Raw genomic sequence first — 27,623 nt, forward strand, 5'->3', positions numbered from 1 at the left:
GAGCGTGAGCAGGGGAGGGGCAGAGAGGGAGGGAGACGCAGAATCCAAAGCAGGCTCCGGGCTCTGAGCTGTCAGATCAGAGCCCCACGCAGGGTTTGAACTCAGGAGCCGTGAGATCATGACCAGGGCCGAAGTTGGATGCTTCACCAACTGAGCCACCCAGGGGCCCCTGCACAGCTTACATTTTATCCTCTGGTTTTGTCGGAGTGAATGTCTTGCTGTCGAGTGTCTCTAAGCAATGGGTTTCAGGTGTATCTGATTAAAAAAAAATAGAGCTCAGTTAATTTGCCTATAAACTAATAATTCACTTATAAAAAATCTTGATTTGGTTTTGCAAATGATGCTGATCTTATTTTTTTCTCCTAGAACCTTCCTCAAGATCACATAAAGTCTTGAAGACCAGTGGTAAGTCCTAAAATATCTTTCCTCTTTTCATCCTTGTTGATGTCCACTAAGTTAAACCATATTTAAAAAAATAAACACCAGATGCGTTATGAATTGATACATTTGATTGACTTCTATAAGTAATAGTGTCCTGTTTTTAAATATAAAACCAAATGACATAAAATGTTTGCAATATAGATAACCTGGCATAAAAAGATTAATATACCTATTATGTAAAGAAATCCCATATATCAAAAAGAAGAGACAAAGGACTCTTTTAAAAGGTAGAGAGGGGTGCCTGGGGGGCTCAGTCAGTTAACCGTTTGACTTCAACTCACATCATGATCTCGTGGTTCGTGAGTTCAAGCTCCATATCGGTCGGGCTCTGTGCTGACAGCTCAGAGCCTGGAACCTGCTTTAGATTCTGTGTCTCCCTCTCTCTCTGCCCCTCCCCTGCTCACGCTCTGTCTCTCTCTCTCTCTCTCAAAATAAACAAACATTATAAAAAATTTAATAATAAAAATAAAAGGCAGAGACCATAATTGGGCATTTCACAGAAAAAGCACAAACCGCCAATAAAATATATAAATAGTCATCCATGCTAGTAATCAGAAAAATCGTACATTAAAAATTTTTTTTACATTTATTTATTTTTGAGAGACAGAGAGCACAAGTGGGGGAGGGGCAGGGAGAGAAGGGGACACAGAATCTGAAGCAGGCTCCAGGCTCTGAGCTGTCAGCACAGAGCCCGAACCCACAAACCGTGAAATCATGACCTGAGCTGAAGTCGGGCACCCAACCGACTGAACCACCCAGGCGCCCCAGAAAAATGATACATTTACAGGAGATAAATGGGGGTTGGGGGGAAATCGGTAAACTCCACCCAAAGATATAGAAAAACAGGCACTCTAAAATGAATAGTGTATCAATTTCTCTAACTTTTTTGGAGCAGAATTTGGCAAAAGCCATTTAAATTTAAAATGTGTGTTTGCCCTGGACTCAGCAATTCCGCTTTTTTTCACTTTTATAAATTTTATAAGGACACTTCCTGTATAGACGTACTCACACAAGTATGGCTAGATCAGTGTGTGTGTGTGTGTGTGTGTGTGTGTGTGTGTTCTTTGCAGCCTTTGTAATAGGACAGCACCTCGAATGCCCATCCAGTGGGAAGGAGTTAAGTAAATTGTATAATACTACGTGGAATATTCTGCAGTTGTCAATAGAGTACCTCCCTATCTACTGACCAGAGTGTCTACATAGATTCAGCAGGAAATGCAATGCTGGGTTTGCACCTTTCTTTTAAAAACAAAACCATGTATTGTGGTGGGCTGGTGTCAGTGGGTATGGGACCAGGAAAGAGGACCATCAATCAGTCTGCAAGTATGGTCATTTCCACAGGGTGGGATTTGTGGAGAGGGTTCGATCCCTGTTTACTGTATATGCTTCCATAATTAAACAGTTTTTGAAGATGATACACACGTCATCAGGTGACCTGAAAGGGCGTCTGTAAGGATGTGGCTGTACACGCCTCTCCCAGACACCCACCTGCACCACTCCTTAGCCCAGCGCCAAGGTGACCCCAGTGATAAATGCTGTCTGTTCCTTGCAGTCAAAACCAGTAAATGTTTAAAAATTAGCAGCAGCATAGTCTTATGTTTAAGTGATTTTCATGGCTTAGGGCAGGTATTTCAGGTAATACGTATTTGGGAGGAAGGCTGTGGAACGTATTAACGTGAATCGGTCTGTTGCTCGTAGGGATTCAGAAAGATACTTCACACGCAGATGTATGGAAAGTTGTTTTACGTGTAATCCAGGATATATGACCAGGATAAACCGAGTGGCATTTTCTGAAAATTAGGTCTAAAGGGCCCAAAAGCCTCTCAGGGTTCCGTTATTAGCAAGTTTTAAAGTCCCGTGAAAGAGGAGTGTTTACATATGTATGAGTTACATTTTTAAACCTCAAAAAAAAATGTTTAAACCTTTTTTATTTTTCAGAAACAGCACAAGACATCCAAAAGGTAAGCATTATTACATTTCTTATTTTGAAATGTTTACTGAGGGACCCTTTAAAGTACCCTTATACATCTCATCCCCGGTCTATATTCCAAGTGTAAACAGTTATTTCACATCTTGAGGTAAGATTTAAGTAAGGACTCGTCCTTATAACCTCCTCCCTCCCCCTGCTTCATTTATCAGAACCAAGGCAATGATTTCTTCATCCCTCTGTCCCACCTCTCACCTCCAAAGCTGTAAGGTTACCTAGGGTGTAACACCTGCACCCTGAATGCTAGCGGGGTCCACCCCACATCGCCCTGCACGTCTGTGCACACAAGACCCAGGCTCCTGCGTCCCAAACGTTGCCCCCTTTTTAAAGCATTAGCCTTCGGTCACAGGGATCTCCTAAGAATACGGTCCCGCTGTTGGTAGGAGACGTAGGGTCATATATCAATATAATGAAGCTTCGCTATGTGAAGTTTCATTTTTCTTCCGGTAAAAGGTTGGGAGAAGGGGAATAAAAATGGTGTGCTCTTTTGAAAGATGTGTATCCGAATTTATTACCTATGAAGCACAGATCTTGTATCCTGGCCTGGATCGTGTCTAATATAGCGGCTACTGACCAACTGTCTAAGTTAGTAAGTCTTCGAAAACTGGTTGTGGTTTCTTGTGTAATGTCTTATATCTGTGAGGATGTGGTTCCAAAGAGCTCTTCCCACAGTTCCACTGCACCACTCCTTAGCACAGGGCCCAAGCAACTCTGTTAATAAGTGCTTATTATCCCTCCATTAAATACAGTAAAATGTCTAAAAATCAACAGTCTTCCCCCGAAGTAACTTTCTTAAAATTAGAGCATGCGGATTTTTTTCAGGAGGTACATATTTTTGTTTGGAAGCGTTTGAAACATATTAGTGGGTTATTGTCCTGAAATCCAGCACGAGCTTTTGATTTTTGTTTGTTTGTTTGTTTGTTTGTTTGTTTTCATAAACAGCACAGAGGGTACCCTCGTCTTTAAGGCAGCCAAACTCAGACCTCGGACCACTGAGCCCTGCTCAGTACCAGTCGGGGGGATCACTCTGTCGGTCCTAAAGATGGAATCTCAAGAGCTTATTGGAAATTTTCAACAATAGTGATCCAAGCCAGGTCTCTGTACGGGAGAAGTAAAGCAATGTACTTTTTTCTTAGTGGTAAAGTTCTGTCTCCTAACGCTAATGAACAATACCGAATGTAAGGAGGATAGACTTACTGATGACAGAGGAGTTTATAACAGGAAATACTCCTGTTTGTTTGTTTTTTAATGTTTATTTTAGAGAGAGACAGTGACAGAGCACAAGCAGGGGAGGGGCAGAGAGAGAGGGAGCCACAGAATCCGAAGCAGGCTCCAGGCTCTGAGCTGTCAGCACAGCCCGGACGCGGGGCTCGAATTCACAGACTGCGAGATCACGACCTGAGCTGAAGTCGGGCACTTAACCGACTGAGCCACCCAGGCGCTCCAGAAACATTCTTCCTAATAGCTTAACATTTCTCCCGGAATACATATTCCAAGGCCTTTTGTATGTGTATATGTATGAACGTGTGTGGCGGGGGTGGGGGGAGAGAGAGAACGGGAAGGAGGGAGAGAGAGAGAGCAAGAGCAAAAAAGAGGGGGGGGGCAGTTAAGATCATGTACATGCTATGGATTCAGACATGGATTCAAATCCATTTCTGTCACTCCTAAGCTGTATGGCTACAGGCAAGTTGTTAACCTTACCAAGACTTAGTTTTCTAATTTACAGAATTGTCATAAAGATTAAATGCAAAAATACGTGGTTTTAAAAAATTTTTTTAACGTTTATTTATTTTTGAGACAGAGAGAGACAGCATGAACAGGGGGAAGGTCAGAGAGAGAGGAAGACACAGAATCCAAAACGGGCTCCAGGCTGGGAGCTGTCATCACAGAGCCCGACGCGGGGCTCGAACTCACGGACCACAAGATCGTGACCTGAGCTGAAGTCGATGCTTAACCGACTGAGCCACCCAGGTGCCCCACAAAAATATGTTTTTAAAAGTGCTTATTAATACAAGGGCACGTGGCTGGCTGAGTCAGTAGTGTGTGACTCTTGATCTTGGAGTTATGAGTTTGAGCCCCACATTGGGTGAATTATTTACTTAAAAATAAAATCTTTAAAAAAAAAAAAAGTGCTTAGTACAGAATCTAGAACAACACACATGCTCCACAAGTGGTAGCTGTTCTCGTATCATTATAAATAGCCATAATGCTGAGAATGTAGAAAAACCATGGGGAAAAAACGTTCTTCACGGCTCTAGTGAAGATATATATGCCTCTAGTGAGATGTATAAACCACATGCTTGTATGTTGTGCTAAATCCTCATATTGATTATTTCTACATCTAAGAGTTTCTTCAGTTCTCCTGGTGATTTACTTGATATAAAATATCAGTTTCCAAAGTCCACAGTTTCAACTAATTAGTTTTATTAAAAGCATCTTTTGATATTAAAAACGCAGGTTTCTTCATTTTCTAAATGGTCTGGGAATCGTTCTGGAAGGGAAGATTTTAAGAAAGTATTACTTGGCTGTTCACAAAATGCTTTTGTTACACTTTCAAAGTGCTTTGTCATGACTTTACTAGTTAGTACCAACTTTTTTTATTTTGTAAAATGTAGCGACTGGCTGCCCATATTTTATAAACATGTTACCAGTACAGTCTGAGTAAGGTAAAAAGGGAGAGATATTAAAGGGTGAGGAAAGAAAATAGAGCCATAAATATAATCCTATATATATATATTTTATATATCCTATATATATATCCTACATAATCATATATATTAATCATATATATTAATATATATTAATTAATTATTATATTATAATAATATAATTATATTATTATATATATTATATATTATATATTATATATTATGTATATATTATATATTATATATTATAAATTATATATTATGTATATATAATATATATAATATATATATTATATATATTATATATAAAATATATACATTATATATATTATATATAAAATATATACATTATATATATTATATATAAAATATATATATATTATAAATATATATTATATATAATTATATATATATTTATATTTATTATATATTTATAATATAATGTATTTATATTATATATTATAATATATTATATTATATATATTTATAATATAATATATTGTATATTGTATATTATATATTATATATAATATATTAATCATATATATATTTTTATATATATTATATAGATATATATTTGTGTGTGTGTCCATACGTGTGCATATTCATTGGTTCCTAGTCCTCAAATGGTCCACGGTTTGATCACATGAAAAAAAGTGAGCACAAGATTAAATGACTAATGGGGTGGGGTGTTTTTAGCTTTTAATTTTTAACAGAAAAATAACATTCAGGATGAAATTTTTTTTCTTGCCTTCCCTACACTTCCCTTCCCTCCCTGATACACAGACAGGCAGGCAGGCAGACACATTGCTGAGAGGTTATTCCACGAAAATATGTATCCCAGTTTCATGGACAAGTGATGAAAAATTCTTGCTCATTGGACCGTTCTCATTGGTTCTTAAAGTGCTTCAATCAGAAAACACGTCCCTGGTACTAATCAGTTTGAACTGGTCTTAACCCTTGCAACTCTTTGAAGCTAGTCCTTCTACTACAGACGGCATCAGAGGCCCATCCACTCTCTGTCTGCACAATTGGGGTCCATCAAGAAAGGTTCCAAGTGATAAAAGACCCCATTGTGTTTTCTTATGAGACCTTGTTAACATCGCTCATATTTTACTTCCTAACAGGTATCTAAATATTACTTAATCAAATCTATTTTGAGAGAAAGTAAAAAGCTCACCAGCTCAAAAGTGGATTAAGTTACATTCCTGCAACAGAGTCTCTGCCTAGAATGTATAAATCAAGGCAATGCTGGTCAGGTGCAAGGCAGGTCTGCAGATTTCAGAGAAAGCCTCGAGCTGTGCCGTCAGGTTACTGACAGAGGCTTCTGGTACACCAGAAACCACAATAGGGTTCCTAGGAGTCAAGCCTCAAAGAGAAACCAGATACCATGGCCCTCGATACCCATGTACGTTCACGCATATAATGTTATTTGCCAAGTGCGTGTCGGAATTATTCGAAGCATCTAAGAGTTTTCCGTATTTTGCCGATTCCCTGCATTGGGGTAAGGGATTTGGAGTCAGACCTAAGTTTGCATCCCAGCCTTTCTACCAACTAGAGAGAGCCTGGATTTCCTTAGTGTGCGATTGGTACAATCACATCTAACCCGCCGAGTATGAGCATTACCTGTGGAGAACGTCTGCAAATGGCCTGGCCTGTTTCTAAGTGAATATCAGTTCCTGTCCTTTCTGCCCCTTTTTGCAAAACTCTGAAGTGCTTTTCCCCTCAGTGAAAATCAACTTTTACCGATCATTTGCTTTAAGAACCTTATAGTCCGGTGGGAGAGGCAATGTGTAAAACCAGGGCACTCTGTGTCTATGGCACTCCGGTTCAGTCAATATGTCTCTATCTGCCCCAGGTCTCCAGAGAGGAAGGGTCTCCCCCGCGGACCTCAACGGGACCATCTCCCGCACAGAGGAACAGTCAGCCGAGCACTTCTGCCATTATCAGCGTGCTTCGTGGGGGAGGAGCCATCAGAAACATCTGGACGGACCACCAGATCAGACAAGCCTTGTTTCCTAGCCGTCGGTCCCCTCAGGAGAATGAGGATGGTGAAGATGACTATCAGATGTTCGTGCCCTCTTTCTCCTCCTCGGATCTGAACTCTGCCAGACTGTGTGAAGACGGCACTTCCAGTCGCCCTTGCAGTTGGCACATGGGACAGATTGAATCCACAGAAGCCACCGGCTCTGGCCACCGGGTTGTCAGGCGGGCCAGTAGCGCTGGCGAGAGCAACACGTGTCCCCCCGAAATAAGAATTCGGGACGGTGGTGGCTCTCAGTATAGCCCCCGAAGGGAACTGCAGAGTGGCCCTAAAACAGAAGGGCAGGAAGGAATGACTCCCTTTGGGTCATCCGTAGAGTTGACTATTGATGACGTAGACCATGTCTATGACAACATAAGTTACGAGGACTTGAAACTGATGGTTGTGAAACGGGAAGAAGCCGAACCCACGCCCCCCAAAACAGCCAGGGACTCTGTCCGCCCCAAGAGCACCCCGGAGCTGGCCTTCTCAAAGAGGCAGGCTGACCACGAGAAGACCTCTCTGCACACGATGAGGGACGGAGCGCCAACTGGTCGCCAGGCGTCGAACCAAAGCACACACGAACTCCAGATGGTTGAGGAGAACATCTATGACACCATAGGGCTCCCAGATCCCCCCTCACTGGACTTCAAATGCAGCAGCCTGAAGCGTCCCAAGAGGAGCACCTTCTTAGGTCTGGATGCCGACTTTGCATGCTGCGACAGTCTGAGGCCCTTCGTTTCCCAGGACAGCCTCCAGTTCAGTGAGGACGAAGCCCCTTACCACCAGGGCCCCTCTGATAATGATTATTTGAGTTTGCTCTATAACTCTTTCAGCTGTAACCTGTCCCTAGCCGATAAATCGATATCTGATAAACTGTCTGAAGAAGTGGACGAAATCTGGAATGACCTGGAAAATTACATCAAGAAAAATGAAGTCAAAGCTAGAGACCGGCTCCTGGCAGCATTTCCCGTCAGCACAGAGGACATGCCGGGCAGGCTGTACTCCGAGAGCACCCCCGAGCTGGGCAGAGAGGCGGCACGTTCTGTGTCCACGCTGTCCCTCCCGGAGGGCCACGCTTTCCTCACGCCGCTGAAAGACAGCGGCAGACCTAGCCGGGCCAACTGCCCGTTTGAGGAAGACCTGATTTCTAAAGAAGACTCCTTTATGAGTCTCAACCGGCTGTCTCTGGCCAGTGAAACACCTCCCATGGAAAATCCCTACGACTTGGCCAACAGCGGTCTGTCCCAAACAGACTTGGAAACCCCTGACCCTGGGATGGATGCCACAGATAAGACAAGAAGCAGGGTTTTTATGATGGCCAGGCAGTACAGTCAGAAGATCAAGAAGGCAAATCAACTCTTAAAAGTGAGAAGCCCAGAGTTGGAGCAGCCACTGGCCGGCCAGCAACAGAAGTCCACGCACAAAGACCTGGCGGCCATCTTAGAAGAGAAGAAGCAAGGGGGCCCTGCCATCGGTACGTTCCTTCACACTGCTTTCCTTCCTTCTTGAAAGTAGGATGTGAGGGCAGCTTCCAGGTTCCAAATGTCCTTAAACCTTGAGAACATTGCCACTCAGACGTTCATTCTCTCAAATCGAGACCGCTGACTTACTAACAAACAGTGGCGAGGCTGTTGCTCATCTTTTCCCACTTTTGGCTCAGAGTCTCTGGGAGTAAGATTTGGTCTCGGAGGCTTTTGTTGTAGGTTTAACACTGTCACTGCAGGCTTGATGTTTTAAGACCCGTTCTCCACTCTGAAGTGTAAAAAATAGCAGTCAGTTGAACTTGTGGCATCACGTAAAGCCTTTCCCTGTGAATCAGTGTGCTGGGAATGAGCAGTGGCTCAAGTACGCTTTGAAGATTTGGAAGCCTATGGAATAGGGTTGTTCCAGAATCCCAACAGAAAATGCCCACTCATCCTCACAGGGGAAAAGGAGTCCTCTCTGCTCTCTTTAAGAGCTATTCACATTTTATACCTTAGTTGTTTTCCACGTATTTCTGTGACCAGTTTGTGTGTGTGTGTGTGTGTGTGTGTGTGTTTTAAATAGCTGCTAACATGCATTTAATACTATCTCACTTGGTATTCTCACATAGCTTCCAAAAAGTTTAATAACTTCAGTCAAGCCTCCTTTCTGGGGCAGAAATCTGGGATCTCAGGTACAATATTGGCAGGACTGGGGCTAAAGGTTTGACTTCTCTCTGTGTTATAAAGAAGTACATACACAAAACTCGACACTGATCCTGGTGGAAGGACACGTGTGTGAATGAGACACATGACTGTCATAGGAGGAGAAACCTGAGGGCATGCTGCTTCTCACCTCAGGAGCTTTTCACCTCTAGACCCAGAGAGATTTCTGGGGTTAGGCCCAGGAGTCTGCAGTTTAAAACAGTGTGGTCTTTTGATCCTATTTTAAGAATCCCTGCCCTAGATTTTTCTGACAAAGGACCACCTCAGTATCAAATGAGAGGAGACCTCTCTCCAATTAAAAGTAAAACCCAGATGGCTCAGTATCGAGGCACATTCAGGTAGTTAGCAGGATAGTGACACGGCTCATCTGGCCAGATTGGTGCCACTCACCCCCTTTCTTGGAGGTTGATTTCCTTCTCTTCGTGGAAACCAGAGAATGAGAAGGGGATCTCCAAATCCAAAATGAAGCCACAAGCTACATGACAAGGACGTATAGGGATTTTTTTTCAAGTTTGGGAGTATTTAAGAATTGTCTACAGCTTGCCTCTTTTTCTAGAACTAATCACACAGTGAAGTTTCCTAACAAATAGGGCAGTTAAGCCCTGGAATTGCTACCTGAAGGACTTTGCAGACTCTCTTGAGTCCTTCTTCTTCTTTTTAAATAAAATGAAGGTGAAAAGTAAATTTTGTATGAGTGTGAGAGACCAGATGGGCATATGTTTTTCCTCCTTGCAAGAATATGCTTGAATTAATTTGGATCCCTTTTCCAATGCTAGCGTTGCTAAGCTGGTTTGTTGTTACACGTGGAAAAAAGTGGGTTCCAGCCGCAGAAGGACTCTTTGGGGACAGAGATGCCATTGTAAACAGCAGTGCAATCACTGACCAAACCTGGGCTAAGAGAAATCCAGTTCCAAGGTTTCTGATGATGGTAGATTATACCAGCAGACTGTCCTTTAAAAAGTGGTAATCGCCTGAGCCAGGTTGTTTTGAACACGGACCATCTATTAACATGCAAAACTCAAAAATTGATAGAAGCGTGTCCTTCAGTGCTGTTTCATTAGGGCTTACAACTACTTTAAATAATCTTCTTTTTTACCCACCTTTTAAGTATGGACAGATTTTCCTTTTGGGGTTTTCTTTTGCTTCTTTTTTATTTTTGGTTTGTTCTCTTTTTGCTTTTACCTACTGATGTCTTCTTGGGATCCCATAGGATCTTTTCTCAGCTTTGCATCTGGGTCCTTTCTTGACATGGTGGGCTACTACCGACGTTCTCCCCAACCAAGAGGAGGAGATCGCTCCAAAGTCATCTTCTGAGAGCGGGGTCTCCCCTGCTGTCTGGCAGGAGCACGTCCCTAGGGCCTGCCATCTCTCAGACCTGAGGAATCTTCCATCCGGGTGGATCGAGACCACTTCCTGTGCCCACTAGGCTTTCAATCAGTTGACATGATGACTCCTTTTCTCTCTCTTGTTTATCTGGGCACAGGACGTCATAATCGAACGGACCGATTCTCCAGACTTCTTCGTATGGGCCTTGCCACTTTGCCAGGAGCTTGCTCTCGGTGTTGTACGGAAGGAGGAACGCCCTATTCACCTGCTGAAACTCTCGAGCACCTTTATTGAACTCTCTGGCGGGGGGTCTACAGGCCCCGGGTCAGATTTCTGCCTTTAAATCACCCAACCAGGTCTAGTTTACCCCGCTGTTTAGAGCCTATGATAGCATGCCGGCATTCTCGGTCAGTCAGACCTCCCTCCTGATAGTCTTTGAGGCCACGAAACCTTTGGGTTCCCTTTTTGTGTGATGTTTTACGTGGGAGAAGACTCCATATAGGTTTGAGGAATTTTCCTTTTTTTTGCATAAAGTAGAGAAGGCAAAATAACATTTTATGCTTTGGTCCACATCTCAAGCAGTATCAGAAACATTGACATTAATCGTCTGTCTTGAAAGCAGTATATTTCATACTTTTCTCAGTAAGGATCACTTCAAGCTTTTATCTGGAATCCTAAGAACACCACCATTGAAATGAACAAAAGAGAAGTAAACCAGGGACAGCCCTGGGTCGTCACATAATGATAATAGACATGTTCTATAAAGTCTGTTAATGCCAGAACTAAGGATGATGGGGACCTCTGAACCAGCTGACCGATACTAAGGTTTTTAGACTAGAAGTGTCGTCTTGCACTGGCTATTTCCTATACATCTGGCTAAAGAAATCTATTTAATGACACCTGTTCCTTTGGAAGCAGTCTCTTATTCACATTGCCATCAAACAAGTTATAGACTCTCTTAGAATGCCAAGCTGAGACAAAACAGAACAAAAACTCCACAACTTAGATAGGCACAGTATATTGTCTACTTCTGAGATACTTTTTATTGCAAATCTATAAATGGTCGACTTTTTATTATCCAAAGGTAAACTGTGTGCACTATGAGTTGTCTATAGGAAGCATTTTAATCAAAGACTACTTTCCTGCTTCCTCTTTTTCTGCTATGCCCCTGATTTTCTAGGCTGCCTTTCTACTCTCTGGGGAATGGTCTTAGAAAAAACACATTCATTTTTTTAAAAAAAATTTTTAAGGTTTATTTTTGAGAGAGAGACAGAATGTGAGTGGAGGAGGGGCGGAGAGAGAGGGAGACACAGAACCAGAAGCAGGTTCCAGGCTCTGAGCTGTCAGCACAGAGCCCAACCCAGGGCTCGAACCCACAAACCACAAGATCATGACCTGAGCTGAAGTCGGACGTTTGACCGACTGAGCCAACCAGGCACCCTAAGCACCTCCATTTTTAACACAATGCTTGAAATAAAAGGTGGCAGTCCAAAAATTATCAGAATAATTAAGTAGTTTCCGAGACTGATTTCTATCCAAAATTATGCTTGGTGCTCTGTGAGGATTGTTCTCCAAGACTAAAAGCTCATAGACTAGCTGGAATGATAAACTAGACCACATAAAACAATTAGCAACACAAGATTGAGTGTATGTGTGTGTGCATGTCTATGCATGTGTGTGCAACCAATAGCTAAATATTATGGTCCACACTAATACAACACTTCAGTGAAAACAAATGGATCAGAAAATGATTCATGAAAGGGGTAGGGCTTATAGAGGGTCTTGAGAGGTAAATCAGATTTGATAAAGCAAAGGAAGAGGAAGAGCGTGTGATTAGGAAGAAAGAGGCATGAGAAATACTGTGGATATTTTGGGTAATACATGGTTTCAGATCATCTGGGCTACCATGTTCATACACAACTTTATGGTTAAACTTTGGTACTGAAATAGTTTAACCAAATGGTTTAATTAGCTCTCATTGCTTTCCCCAAAATTGTCACCTTATTGGAATCTTGTAAAAGTTCAGAGCCCTCCTGACTTAGCCGCGGGATCAGGTGCAGGGCCGTAATATAAATGGCAATGGTTTGGGCAGAACCATTTGACTTTCACTAACCAGTGACTTATGTCTAAAAGTTCAGTTGCCTTTGTTTGGGTTTCATAGTTAATGAAACATTATAGATTTCAGAATGGCTAATGTGAGCACCTTGGTTCATGTAGATTTTCTTAAAGTGCTTTTTTGTTTTAATGTTTATTTCTGAGAGACAGAGAGAGAGGGAGACCGAGCATGAGTTGGGGAGGGGCAGAGAGAGAGGGAGACACAGAATCTGAAGCAGGCTCCAGGCTCTGAGCTGTCAGCACAGAGCCCGACGCAGGGCTTGAACTCACAAACCATGAGATCGTGACCTGAGCTGACGTCAGACGCTCAACCAGCTGAGCCCCCTAGGCGCCCCAATCAATACTTACAATCTCTTAAGGGGTTGCCAAATTTAATTGGCATTGAGAATCGTCATTATTCCATTTAAGGAATAATAGCTCATGTTTTTGTTACTAGAAATTCTAAACTGATATTCTCTGTTCTTCCAAGGAATCTGGACTTGAAAACCTGAAGGATCTGAGTGTAGGGTCTGTACAAAGTTAAACAGATGATTTACCCTGATTTGGAGGACTAGGGAAGCAATTTGAGAAGCTCGCAATTAAAGGCACACAGACTAATTGCAACTTGTCTTCTGTTCTCATAGAAGATTGAGACAAAAGAAATGGCAGAAACTCAACTAAATATTTTATTTAAATTCAAGGGATAATTTGCTAACAATAGGCTACTAAAAATATCAAAAGCTTAAAGAAGAAGAAAATGTAATGTCACTTGCTGGCCATCTTATATGGGATAGATCCCTTTCATAAAGACTATGTAGATGTGTTCTGGGTAATTTATAGGATGCATGGAATTTTTTGATCCTAGGGTGGTCATGTGGATACCCGGATTGGGATGATGGAGGGGTGGGTAGCTCTTGAAATTGACATTCTCTTGGCTCAGTCTCTTAAAACATTCCTGGTCCAAGAGAATATTCTATCCGTATCTCGATTCTGTTAACATCTTTAGAAATATCTGTACTCAGAAGTGGAACAGAGAGGAGAATGGCCTCACAGCTTAATTTAACGTGACAATAGCTTTTGTGGAAGTAACAGTCAAATCCTGTTCTGGCCAAATACTAGAGAATGTTACACTATCGATCCTATGCACAGATGGTTCATTCCCAATATCTCGGAAGCATAGACTTCAATGCCCAACTTCTTGGGGATGGGAAGGGAGGTGTGGGTCAGTCAATACACATGGTTTTGAAATACTGGAAGGGAGGACCTCCTGAAGACACTGGTTTCCCAGACAGTGGCAGTGGACTGCCACCTGGAAACGGGAAGTAGAGGAACAGCCACCAGGAGCAGCCTCTTGAAGGAGTCGTTGTCTGGGACCAATCAAGACTAGGGAGAAGCCAGGGGTAGCCACTAGTGGATTGTGTCATATTCCTCTTAACGGCACTTGTGTTATTTTTCATTGACCAGGGTTTAAGTGCTGACCTTCTTGTTTTTATGATGCCCGTTTTTTAGCACTGACACCATTTCATGCTTGTAAAGAACACCAGAAATTTCCATCATAGATAGTGAACATGTGCAGACCTGAAGTAAACTCATCCAGAATGATATCAAATTAAATGAACCTTTAGGGGACATTTTTGGTGACATTTTTATTTTTTATGAAACTATGGATTATTAGCTCGCGTTGCTTAGTACTCAGTGATGACTCATCCTCACACTTAAAAGTCCTGTCTATTTAAAAGTTTTAAATATGTTTGTTAGCAAGTTATGTATATAAATATATATATATATATATATATATTTTTTTTTTTAATCTTTGCATGTGGACATAACCCTATGTATGTTTATTGTTTCACATTTGCCTTCCAGGTGCCAGGATTGCCGAGTATTCCCAATTGTACGACCAGATTGTATTCAGAGAGACCCCCTTTAAGACCCAGAAGGACGGCTGGGCCAGCCCTCGAGAACCCTCCAACCCCACGTCTCCATCAGCTCCCTGGTCCCAACATGGCAGCGAAGATTGGCTTTTGCATTCAACCTATAGTAATGGAGAGTTAGTGCACTTCTGTCCCCAGCCAGAGCAAGACTTGAAGTCGAAACATCCCACTTTAGAGATCAACACAAAAAACATTCCAAGACAGTTGTCCACAGCTTGCTCTGTGCCTTCTCTTCAAACCTCCGACCCTCTGCTGGGCTCCTTCCAGAGACACAGTGTGATAGTCAGTCAGCCCAACAAAGAGAACTCTTACCAGGGCCACCTTTACAACTCTTTGGGTCGGAAAGGAATCAGTGCTAAATCTCAGCCTTATAATAGGTCCCAGTCATCTTCCTCAATCTTGATAAACAAGTCCGTGGACTCCATCAACTACCCTGGAGAAGTGGGAAAGAAACAGCTGCTGTCTTTGCACAAAAGTTCAAGGTGTGAGAGCCACCAGGATCTGCTGCCAGGTATGGCTGACTCGTGTCAACAGGGCACTGAAAAACGCTCCGATCTCACGCTCCAAGACTCACAGAAGGTTCTGGTCGTCAATAGAAATTTGCCCTTAAGTGCTCAACTAGCTACACAGAACTATTTTTCCAATTTCAAGGAGACTGAAGGAGACGAAGACGACTACGTGGAAATAAAGTCAGAAGAAGATGAGTCAGAGTTGGAGCCATCTCACGGTCGTAGGAAGAAGGCTGTCCCACAGATGACGGATGCTGACTTTACTGAGAAGACCCGTAGCAACAACACGTCTTACTCTGTGAACAGTCCGTGCTCTCCCAAAGAGCCAATGGGCGACCCACTTGGGATTTCACCATACCTGACGTCCTACGACGATTCGGACAAACTGAATGACTATCTTTGGAGGGGACCGTCTCCCAATCAGCAAAACATCGTCCAGTCGCTGAGGGAAAAATTTCAATGTCTCAGTTCCAGCAGCTTTGCCTAAGTTTCTCAGTAGAAGCTGCGCAAACCAATGTCGTGTGAGGCTCACAGATTACAGATACTGAGAGGTGTTTTCTATGTACCAGATTAAAAACGATTTTGTAATAACCAGAAGTGTAAACCATACTTTCTTTTCCAGCACAACTTTTGGAAACGGCTGACAAGCCAGCCGGAATCGTACTGTATAGCCAGTGTCTTCTCTGATGCTGTGTCGTGTCTCCTGTAAGTCGATCTTACTTGAAAATTTTTAGGCTTTTTTTTTTTTTTTTAACCTGATGGCCGTGATACGTTCTCCCATATCCTGACAATAGTGTCCAGACTTTAACAAATGCCATAATCCTCTCCTATTATCCAGAACCCACAAATAGTTTTATTCTAGGACCCAAAGGCAGCAAGGAGGCTTTTCCACATGTTTGCGAAAGAGGGGAAATGAAAGCTGTTTAAAGGATTACGTGAATCACATCGGGCATTTGGGTTTCATTTGCGACAAGACCCTAGCAAAACTTAAGCTGGAGATCTCTCATTGGAGGATGAATCTCCGGTGCCCGTTTCACTCTGTATCCGTGATTTCTCTATCAGGGTCACGCTAGTGTAGAAATTGGGTATCTATTGTGCACCAGAAGGTAGCAAGACCAATTTTGTATAAGCCAAAATCCTTACCTCTGTTCCTGGACGAGGTCTGGAGAATGTGCTCGCTCTTATGTTTATTTTTGATGGCTGGAGTAAAAGGAATGCTTTCCTCAAGTGCTTAAAGAAAACTCCAAGCAAGAAAATAGAAAAGATGGTTATCTCCTCATATTACAGTTAAAGAGGGGGCGGAAATAGAACCCTGCATGCTATTTCTTTGTGCGTATCTCTACTCAACACAAAGCAAGCCAGGAGCTAAAACACAACAACACACGTTAGCGTCACCCTTTGCACAGCAGTGTTTCCTTTGTACTTTCCTGAGTTTCGTATTCAACCAAATGACCTCATCCTTGATGAGGATGAAGCCTTGAGGATTTCGTTGACCGCGATGAAATGTGTTTTTTAAACTAAGCATAACACGAGGGCCTCTTTTCGTTGTTTGAGAGCAAAGAATCTTTGGCTGCTAAGCTGTGACTAAAAACCTCTTTTCATTGTCATTATGGTCTTCGAGTAGCCGCTCACTGTGATATCACGGACCAACATACCACTTCATGGAAGGAAACTGCAAAAACCAGACCTTGAGAGTAAAAACAAAACCGAAGAAGCACAAGAGAGAAGCGAAGGCAGATCTGTGGGTCCTTTATAACAATGTTGTATTTTATTGAAGATTCCGGTCAATGCAAGAAGAGTGTGTTCTTAAACTGTGGCCTTTTAAGGCTCCCTTTAAGCAGTTTTACGTTCTGTGATCCCTTCCCCACCTGCTTGGTTTTTTATTTTGAAAACTATATGTGTAGGAAAGGGGGTGTGGGCCTTTTATCCGAAGGTAAGCAACGATACTGATTTCCATCGGTGACATCTCACCATAATTCTTTTCCTCTTCTTGAGTCCTGTGCCTCGTTTTCTTAACCACGAAACATCAGACGTGACCATCCTTATTTTACAAGCAGGTACTGAAAGACCTTCGTTTTTCCTTTGAAATAACCGAAAAGAACCCAAGTTTCTTCCTTCTCTATATTCTTTCTTCTTAGAGCTTGTCAAACAAAGTCCCTGTTGGATAGCATGGTTCTAGAGACATTCCTTCTTTCACTGCCTTTCTTTATACTTGATAGGAGTTTTCAGGACTAAGCAGTGTCAGAAAAGGCAAGCCCTGCAAGGAAGCATGTTCTCAGACTTGCCAGAAGGGCTTGTTAGTGTGCTTGCAAAACAAAGTTATCTGATTCTTCTTGTCCTAGAATGTAGTTTCCTATTTTTGCTGTTTAGTGTGTATGACCCCCAATTCTATATTGTCCATATTACTGCAGCGTCTTACTCTCAGAAGTTATGAACCCTTCACACCAGTGTTCTCGTTGCATGGCTTCGATGTCACCTGGCTGCACCAAGGTGGATGTCGTGCTGTATAAAATGTCTGTGTCATTGTCTTTAGGTTCTAGGATAAACCTTTACCTTTTAGATGTCTTCTGTCAGCCAGGATGCAGATTTTGAGAGCTGTGTGTATATATAATCATGTTCATATTTTTCCTCAAAGTTACCAATTAAATGCTTCCATTTAAAATAGTTTCTTTTGGACGTGGGGTAGGATTGTACATAATTGGGGGGAAAGTTATACGTACTTAAAGTTATGTCAAGTTCTTACTGGGTCTCTGTACTGAACGTTCAGGTTTGTTTGTTTTTTTTTAAGTTCACTTTTTACCTAGTCTTTGTGCAAAAAAAAAAAAAAATGCATCTAGGAAAACATAGTTTAAATATTGTATATAAGATAAAGTTAGTAATGCTCATTATTTAATAAAGTTTGTAAAGTACAAGGTAAATTATAGTGTGAAATAGTGTGTTTATTCAAGAAAGGTCAAGATTTTTCCAAACAACGTTTAGTTGTAATACTTTTTTTGTCTTGCCTTTATGAGCCATGCAGAAAATGGGTCACGGTTAATGACGATATGCCATGTTTCAGTGACAGGACATTTTCTGTATCTTTGGGTTACTTTTATTATTTTTTTCATGTTTATTTATTGTTGAGAGAGAGAGACAGAGTGCAAGAGGAGTAGGGACAGAGACTGCAAGGGAGACACAGAATCCGAAACAGGCTCCAGGCTCTGAGCTGTCAACACAGAGCCAACACAGGACTCGAACTCCGGAACAGCGAGATCATGACCTGAGCCGAAGTCGGACGCATAACCGACTGAGCCACCCAGGCGCCCCTGGATTACTTTTAAAATATTGAATTTAGTGTCTGGGATGGTATGTATTTTCTTGACAGGTGGGTGAGTTAGATGAAATCAAAAGATTATCTTTTTTTTTTTTTTTTACTTTGTAGTAACAAGATATTTTTTTAACTATTTCATTATTGAATCAAAAATTAATGTAAAACTTTGGGGACACAAATTAAGGGTTTGGGAGGGGTATAACTTGCCTTTTTTTTTTTTGATAGACAAAATTTTACAGAGAACAGAAGCATGTTAATATAAATTGGTAAACATAGACCATTTTGAAAGCAATTCTAGTTCCCAATATAAGCATAAACCCTACTCTGGCATAATGAAAATATATGTTGCCTAAGTTTCTTTATACAGAGGAGAATAACTTGAAATTTTCTTTAGAGTGTTTTAAAGTGGGGAATTTCTAAACTTCACACTGAGGATTTATGAGGTTGTTTTTTTTTTTTCCTCTTTTTAGAGGATTTATGAGGTTTATAGCTTATTCCTCTGCATCGAGTCTGGAAGTAGATGGGGTTTTCTAACAGTCATGAAAGTTCAATTTCGAGAAGCAAATGATGGTAGAAAGACCATTCCCTGTGTAAATTACATACATAAATTAAATCCTTAGGGGAAAGGAAGAAAAATCTTAAATATCAGGCTTGCAATGAACTAGAAACACAGCTGTTAAACATGAATATTAACATTTATTTTCTTTTGTTCAAAAAAAAAATCCAAAAAACATTTTTTTAATCTCTGTTTTGAGGAGCAAATGTTAATACTTTAAGAACTCTCCCATCCTCTACATTATATAACTTCCTCTCTCTAGACAGTGCTAAGGGATTGGAATAAAAGAAACAGCTTCGACCCTTTTGCAAGTTTACATGTCTTTAACTTAAACCTTGTCCTATGGATAAGATATGGAGCTTTCTTAAGCATGCTTTTTCAATGTTTTTGTTTGTTTGTTTGTTTGTTTAAAAAAAAGTATGGAAACATAAGCATTCTCTCACATTTAGCTTCTCATATTTTTCTTTCCTTCCAAGTGATTTAGAGCATGTAATACCAAGACAATATGGAATTACGCTGCGTTGAAAAGGTTACTGAGTGCAAAATATGATTGCACAATCAATCCATATAATCGTAAATGAACATTCGGAATGTGTATAGCATATTTGAAAACAACTCTTTTATAGGAGATGTTTCTTCTTGGAAGTTTCTTTTTGAAAGAATATTCTTTTAAAAAAATGTTTATTTCCTTATTTTTAAGAGAGACGGTGCGCATGTGGGAGGAGTAGACAGCAAGGGAGAGAGAGGATCCCAGGCAGGCTCTACGTTGTCAGGGCAGAGCCCGACGAGGGACTCAAACTCACCATGACATGACCTGCATCAAAATCAAGAGTCAGATGCTTAACCGATGGCGCCACTGAGGCGCCCCTGGAAGAATATGCTAAAATTTAGCATGTGACTCATTGGACCCCTTGGGATGGATGTTTTCACCAGCTCTGTACAGTGCCTGACAATTCGCAGGTGTTCCATAAATATTTAATGATTGAATAGATGGGGTCATAAACTTGCGCGTCTGACTTCGACACAGGTCACGATCTCATGGTTCGTGAGGTCAAGTCCCGCGTCGGGCTCTGTGCTGCCAGCTCGGAGCCTGGAGCCTGCTTCAGATTCTGTGTCTCCCTCTCTCTCTGCCCCTCTCCTGCTCATGCTCTGTCTCTCTCTGTCTCTCAGAAATAAATAAATATTTTTTAAAAATTTTAAAAAACAAGGAATAAGTAAACAAAATATGGTACATTCATATACTGGAATAATATTAAGCAATAAGAAGCAATTGGGTATTGATACAGGCAACAACTTGCATTAATCTCAAATGCATTATAGGGGCGTCTGGGTGGCTCAGGCGGTTGGGCGTCCGACTTTGGCTCAGGTCATGATCTCGCAGTTCGTGAGTTCAAGCCCCACGTCGGCTCTGTGCCGACAGCTCAGAGCCTAGAGCCTGCTTCGGATTCTGTGTCTCCCTCTCTCTCTGCCCCTCCCCTGTTCATGCTCTGTCTCTGTCTCTCAATAATAAATGTTAAAAAATTAAAAAAAAAAAATTGAGCCCAAAACACGAGAAAAACGCAAATCAGAGACACAAAGGAGGAAGAACAACAATGATTTCAGTTGCTTTTTAGAATTCACAGCAGGCACCCTCAGAAATCCAACATCTTGACTTGTAGTTTCTGTCGGGGGCGGGGAAGGTCAGAGAAAAGCCTCAAGGCCCTTTTTCCATCACTTGGCTGATAGAATTCCAAGGAAATTTACTCTCGAGTGAGACTGAGCTGAGAAGCTCCACGGCCATGTGAGAGTCAGATGATCAGACCCCTCTCCGAAATTCCATTTAGACAAAACGCCTTTCCCAGTAACTGGCTTCAGGTATGTTTGGAGAGCACAGAGCAACTTAGCGCGTAGTTGGGGGGTTGAAGTCAGGTGAGGACAAACCTGTCTGCTTCACAAAGGCGGTGAACGCCTGCGAGCCAAATCCACTTGATCTATGAAAAACAACAAAGCTTGAGTTTCCTGACAATGGCTTAGACAGCGATGCCTCCTCACACCAGGGGATGGGGGAAGCAAGCTGGTCTACTCCGTTAGTTCTAAAACCTTGTTTATTCAGCTGAACGTAAAAGAACAGAGCTTGGATAGTGAGCAGATCATCTGCTCTGTGGGGCAAATACAAGCTCCAAAGGCCCTATTGTTTGAAAGGCAACGTATGTGTGGCTCTCCTCGTGGTCCTCATGTTACCATCACAACAAGACCGTGGCCCAGATGCTGAACCGGGCTTGGACGTCTTCAAAAAGTTTCAACACATGGGGCGCCTGGGTGGCTCAGTCGGTTAAGCCTCCGACTTCAGCTCAGGTCACGATCTCACCGTCCGTGAGTTCGAGCCCCGCATCGGGCTCTGGGCTGACAGCTCAGAGCCTGGAGCCTGCTTCCGATTCTGTGTCTCCCTCTCTCTCTGCCCCTCCCCCGTTCATGCTCTGTCTCTCTCTGTCTCTCTCTGTCTCAAAAATAAATAAACGTTAAAAAAAAAAAATTTAAAAAAAAAAAGTTTCAACACAAAAATCCCACTTCCCAGCTTCTTAAAATCATCACCATCATCCCCGCCATCATCTGGCTTGTTTGGGCCCGGACTCTGGGCTCTGAGGGAACCTAAGGGCAAAAATCACCCTAAAAGGGGGTGACTGACTTTAACGTTCCTCTGTTCTCCATTGTAGACTTCCTCAGCAAATTTCAAGTAACCATGGGGTGCTCGCATGCAGGTGTTTTCGATAGAATGTATAGGCTCTTACCGCAAAGCATGTCACAGAAAGTCTGCTCTACCTTTTGCCTCTTTGGGGGGGGGACTTTTGCACCTGGTCCACTTCACTAGCACTTGTCATCTGCCTGGCCTCGATAAGCCTCAGGTTTGTGAGAGCAAATGTTCTCCATCCCATTCTCGTCTAATTTTATTAGCTCTCTGAAGGCGACAACTACGGTTTATACTCTTTCCTAAAACACCATTTCTAGCATAGACTTCCCTCCTGAGAGCAAACAGATTCCACCCCTCCCCCAAGACATTTCCTCCCCCCCCCCCCCCGACTTGTCACTTCCAATCTGGTACCCTTTTTCCCCTCTGAGACTCCTCAGGTACTTTTGTGCCCTTTGTTCTTGGCTTTCTACAACAGCTTCCCAGCTGGCTGTCTTGCCACTGTCTTCAGTCACTTCTTGCCACTGTCATCGTCACTTCCAGGCTTGTTCACCTCTGTCCTCCAGCCTTAGATTTCTAAACACGAACAGAACCAAATAGTCTACCAAGCCCTCCAAAATCTGCCTCTGCCTTCATAGGAGCCGCTCCCTTTGCCTACATTGCCCTTCCCCTACCACCCAGGAGAAAGCCTGCATGGTCAACACTCAGCTCAAAAACTACTGTCAAAAAAAAAAAAAAAAATTACTATCCAGAACTGTGCAGAAGCTGGAATATTACTCAGCTTCCCGGCTAGAAGTTAGCCTGCATCGGTTTCATGGATGCTGGCGGAAGCCATGAAACTCCTCTATCAGAGACAAATGGACATTATTACTCCTGGCACAGCAGGTATGAGCTTCACGTTTGCATTGGCTCCCCTTGCCCCTCCAGATGCATGAGGGCGATGCAGAGTAGCTCAAGTGCATACTGCACATGCCGTGGGTTTATTTCAAGGCTGGGGAATCCTGAACTTAAGAATCTGCAGTCTTAAAGGGCTACTAGCAAACCTGCCCCATCTTTGCGCCTGGAGGGAGCTATTCTCCTTGCTCTCTGGACAACAAACATATCTGCTTTCTGCCCCAGAGGGAGATACTGTGTCTTCCCAAGGCTGTTTGCTATATAAATGTCCTTGCAGTGACAGCCTGGAATAAGGTTAACACAATGCAGGAAGAAATGCAGAATAAAATAGATACGTAGAAAGTTGCCTCAAAACGACGATACAATTCTGTGACATACAAAAAAAAAATTTTTTTTAATTATCCAATATTGTTAAGGATAGAGGAAAAGGGTTACTCCCAACTACATGAGAATGTAAGTTGGTATACATTTTTCAGAAATGAATTTGGTAATATGGAATAGGGATCAATAATATCAAAGGGTCATCTTTGACCCAGTAATTATACATCTAGGAACGTAGTCGAAGAAAAGCATCAGCTGCAGTAAAGACGTATGTATCAAGGATCCCCAAGCCTGGCCTCACGTGCAGAGCTCGTTGGTAATGATGTGGATTTTGCAGGTCGATGTCGTTGTGCGCCCCTCCTCGCACCTCCAGAGCTTTGGATAAACTGCGTCCAATCCAGAGCTTCTCTCGAGGCCCAAGCAAATCATTCAAGATTCAGGTAGTCCCTCCTGAGAGACCAAAGTCTTCTCGTCCATCCAAAGTTAGAATTTCCATGGAAGTGCAATCCGTTGTGACCCTTGAAAAGTCCAAACGCCCTCCCTACACTGTTAACCTTTCTGGTATTTATGGGTCAGTGTCTTTGGCATCTGGACCGCTGTAACCACCGTGCTCCATTCCCCTAGTATCCGGGCCACGTCCCAGGACATGTGCCCCTCGCACCACCTTTCCTTGCCCACATCCCTGTCTTGCTCTTTCCCAAACCACCTCTTCCCATATCTTTTCCTTGTCTGCTTCCATTCCATGCTTAAGGTCCATCCTCTTTCAAATTAAGAAAGCTAATTCATTGCTTTTTTTTTAAACTGAACTTAGCTCTTCCTTGAGGACGCTGTTCCCTCCAAAGGCTCTCTTAAAGGCAGGATGGGGGCGGGGGGCTGTTCATTCTCCCGCAGCCCCAACACCTCCTATTCCGGAGGTGAAGTCAGCACTCTCTCTCACTCTAGACTGTGGTTCACGCAGTTCCTTCGACTCAGAACGCTCATTGCCAGCACACCGTTCTTCTCTTAGCTTGACTCCTAAGCCATCTTTAAGTATTGCCTTCAAGTGCCATCTGCTGCAGGAAGCTTTCTGTGACTCTCCACGTCTAGGAAGGTGCCTCTCTGTGGTACTCATAGAAGACTCCGAACTATCATACGGCTTTCCTTTCCCGCATGCGTGTGTTCTAGCGTAGAGTCGTGCACAGTAATCTCAATGGGACCCGAGCTGTGTCTCTTTTGTTCACAGCTGACCCCTTAACTACCTGCCTAGCGTAGAGCCAGCTATAAAGCAAATGCTCTCTCACTGTACATACGTATAAATATCTAAAAATATTTTAATTTCAGAGACACATTTCCCACACTGAAAATGAACTGTCTTCGACTTACGTCCGAATGTTATCTCAGCGTGCACCGGAATGATCTCCATGCACTAGGGGAAAAACATCAGTGAGTGGATTTTTAAAGCCTTCAGCATAATGGAGCCCTTTCTTCTTAGAAGAAGGGCTTTTGCAAAGCAGGCTAATATATATTTGGTTGGCTTTTGCAAAGCAGACTAATATATATTTGAATTTTGCGTAAATGGATTCAGACGTATCTATCAAAATGAGATAATGATCCCTATGAAACAAACCTGGGAATAGGACAGATCCTAAATTTATTTTCACAAATCTTTCTCCCTTTCCTATTCTTCTGTCTTGCAAACGTGCATCACAAGCGTGCAAGAATTCAAATCCATTTCCTGTGGAACGCGAGCACCTTGGGCTCAGGCTGCGTTGACTTCAGAGTGAGGCCCATGGGGGAGTGAAAGTGAACAGAAGACAGGTGTCCATATCATCTACATCAGGATCTGAAGAGGTCAGGTCAAATATTTTAACTGGCTCTCAACCAGCACAGTCATCTGTTGTCTTAGACCTTTTAAAGTAATTTTAAAAACTGCATATTAAGGTCACAATCCTAATAGACCTTAGTTAAGCATCAACTATCGTCAAGCAATCACGTGCTATTAAATGGTCTTATATGCCACATACATAACGTTCCACTCTTGTGCCACTATTTTATAGCCAAAGTAGAATGGGAGATTTAACTACTTTATTTCTTTCTTTATTTATTTTTAAAGTTTATTTATTTTTCACAGAGAGAGAGAGAGAGAGAGAGAGAGAGAGAGAGAATGAGTGGGGGAGGGGCAGAGAGAGGGAGACACAGAATCCGAAGCAGGCTCCAGGCTCTGAGCTGTCCCCACAGAGCCCGACCCGGGGCTCGAACTCACGGACCGTGAGATCATGACCTGAGCCGAAGTCGGACGCTCAACCAACTGAGCCACCCAGGCGCCCCTTAACTACTTTAATAGCATTTATTATAACTCCTAGTTGTCTGATCCAAAAAATATATTATTACTTTAATATTAAAAATAGGACCTCATTTTCACCTAAGCTTGTTTAAGATTAGAGTGTATGACATTAGTTCAGTCGAAAAAGAAGCCACGTGTCTCTAGGTACAGAACATTATTATACTTGAATGTGTCATCTAACGATGTAGGGGATCACCTTAGAGGTGTGGATCGCCATAGGCTTCTGGTGATGGCTGAGAACCGTCTCCTAAGTGCGTTCTCCAAAATGGCTTTGTAGTACAGTCTACATAGTCTCTATAGTCTAAGTCATTTCAATGTTGGGGATGTTCAGTAACAAGTTAGTTTTGTGACTTCTCATTAGGCTGGCTTAGGTGTGAAGTCTTTAACTTAGTCTTTTCTATTCAAATTTTCCATCCGTACAGAGTGTCTCATTAAACGTTGGGAAGTCTCTGGAACCCACTGTGCCATGCGGAGCCCTGGAATTCATAAAAACGCCATAACCTCCTTGAAATTCAGTATGATCGGGAGGGTTGCTTCTTTATGTGAGGACGTTGTGCTGTTTATCCTCCAGCTCTCTGCCCTGTTTTTCAGTGAACATGGTTACTAGTTATGAGTCTTCTGAGAACTGCTTCAGCAAAGGATGACTGAGGGGTCAGTGGCCCCCTGATCAATCTTCTTCCCATTCCTCCCCCAGCACACAGAAGGGTCTCGGTACAGAGCTACTGACAAATGAATGAAAGGATATTCACAACAGTATTGTCACATCTAAAATTAGAAACAATACAGCCAACAACAGGGAGAGAGAAAATCAATTATGGTTTACCCATAAAATAGGCTATGTTATAATATAAAACCATGAAAAGCCATGATTTCAAATGCTCTCCTTTCCAATTTCATTAAATCAGATACATAGTACGTGAAGAAGACACACACACACACACACACACATATATATATATTCACCGTATGTCTGTAATTTTATAAAATAATTTCAAATAAAGAGATCAAAATTAATAGTGATGTTTTGGTGATAGTGTTAGAGTGATTTTATTGTTTATCTTATGCTTTTCTGTAGATTATAAATAGTATATGTATTTCTTAAAGGCCACTCAGCTCAAGCATCAGATCCCTTGGTGCTTTTTTGGATTCTCCTCCAGAACAGTTAAACCCCAGCACCCCACCACCTTATCTCAAAAGCCTTTTATTTATTTATTTATTTATTTATTTATTTATTTATTTTGGTAATAGCTTTATTGACATGGAACTCACATACCCATACCATTCACCCATTTCAAGGGTACAATTCAATGATTTTCAGCACATTCACAGATTTGTGCCACCATCACAATTAATTTTAGAACGTTTTCATCGCCTACACCCATTAGCTGTCAACTCCCCATTTCCCCTACGCCTAGCTGTAAGCAACCGCTAATATATTTTTCTGTCTCTACAGATTTGCCTATTCTGGACATTTCCTATAATCGGGATCATACCATATGTGGTCTCCACTGTGATTTTTTTTTTTTTTTTTAATGTTTGTTTATTTTTGAGAGAGAGACAGAGCACGACTGGGGGAGGGGTAGAGAGAGAGGGAGACACAGAACCTGAAGCAGGCTCCTGGCTCTGAGCTGTCAGCACAGAGCCCGATGTGGGGCTGGAACTTACTAGTCTTGAGATCATGACCTGAGCCGAAGTCGGATGCTTAACCGACCAAGCCACGCAGGCATCCCGCCACTGTGGGGTTTTTTTTTTTTATTTTTATTTTTTTTTAACGTTTATTTATTTTTGAGACAGAGAGAGACAGAGCATGAACGGGGGAGGGTCAGAGAGAGGGGGACACAGAATCTGAAACAGGCTCCAGGCTCTGAGCTGTCCGCACAGAGCCCGACACGGGGCTCGAACTCACGAACCGTGAGATCATGACCTGAGCCGAAGTCGGTCACTTAACCGACTGAGCCACCCAGGCGCCCCACCGCCACTGTGGTTTTAAGTATCACTATTATGAGCACTCATTAGGTGGAAAAGCTAATTGTCACCACTGTGGCAGAGTTACTATTGGAACTTCTTTAGGGCAGAGGCTGTTTTTGGTTTTGGGGTTTTTTTTTTAAGACTATTTTTAGAGCAGTTTTAGATTCACAGCAATATTAAGAGGAAGATGCAGATTTCCCATACACTCATTATGGACAAGGTAATTTTCATCTTAGTGACCAGTGGTCCGTGTTCAGTAGTGTCCAATGAATGCTAAATGAATGGGTCACCAGTTTATTTTTATTTATTTATTTTATTTTTTTTTGGGGGGGGGGTCACCAATTTATAATGAGACAAGCCTCCAAGAGTTTTATGACCTGCCCAAGAGCACCACTGGTAGTAAGTGAATGGACCACCCAAGTTTCCCTTGCAATA

At 42.3% G+C, this 27,623-nt stretch overlaps 1 protein-coding gene and 1 long non-coding RNA gene across 6 annotated transcripts in view; one reads left to right on the top strand and one right to left on the bottom strand.

The window, feature by feature from the left end:
* Positions 1 to 18,069, top strand: part of PLEKHG1 (pleckstrin homology and RhoGEF domain containing G1) — a 229,913-nt gene extending 211,844 nt beyond the window's left edge. For all 4 annotated transcript variants that reach the window (XM_078447461.2, XM_078447462.2, XM_078447460.2 and 1 more), the window contains 4 exons: positions 367 to 405; positions 2,380 to 2,402; positions 6,935 to 8,576; positions 14,575 to 18,069. In XM_078447461.2, the coding sequence (XP_078303587.2) occupies positions 367 to 405; positions 2,380 to 2,402; positions 6,935 to 8,576; positions 14,575 to 15,638 (2,768 nt within the window). In that variant the 3' untranslated portion in view covers positions 15,639 to 18,069. The remainder of the gene's footprint in view (positions 1 to 366; positions 406 to 2,379; positions 2,403 to 6,934; positions 8,577 to 14,574) is intronic.
* Positions 1 to 27,623, bottom strand: part of LOC144616436 (uncharacterized) — a 36,029-nt gene that overhangs the window by 5,331 nt on the left and 3,075 nt on the right. For both annotated transcript variants that reach the window (XR_013555813.2, XR_013555812.2), the window contains exon 2: positions 183 to 255. This is a non-coding gene — a long non-coding RNA (uncharacterized LOC144616436). The remainder of the gene's footprint in view (positions 1 to 182; positions 256 to 27,623) is intronic.

Source organism: Panthera onca, chromosome B2, assembly GCF_046562875.1.
Source record: "Panthera onca isolate mPanOnc1 chromosome B2, mPanOnc1 haplotype 2, whole genome shotgun sequence".
In the NCBI taxonomy this organism is placed as follows: domain Eukaryota; kingdom Metazoa; phylum Chordata; class Mammalia; order Carnivora; family Felidae; genus Panthera; species Panthera onca.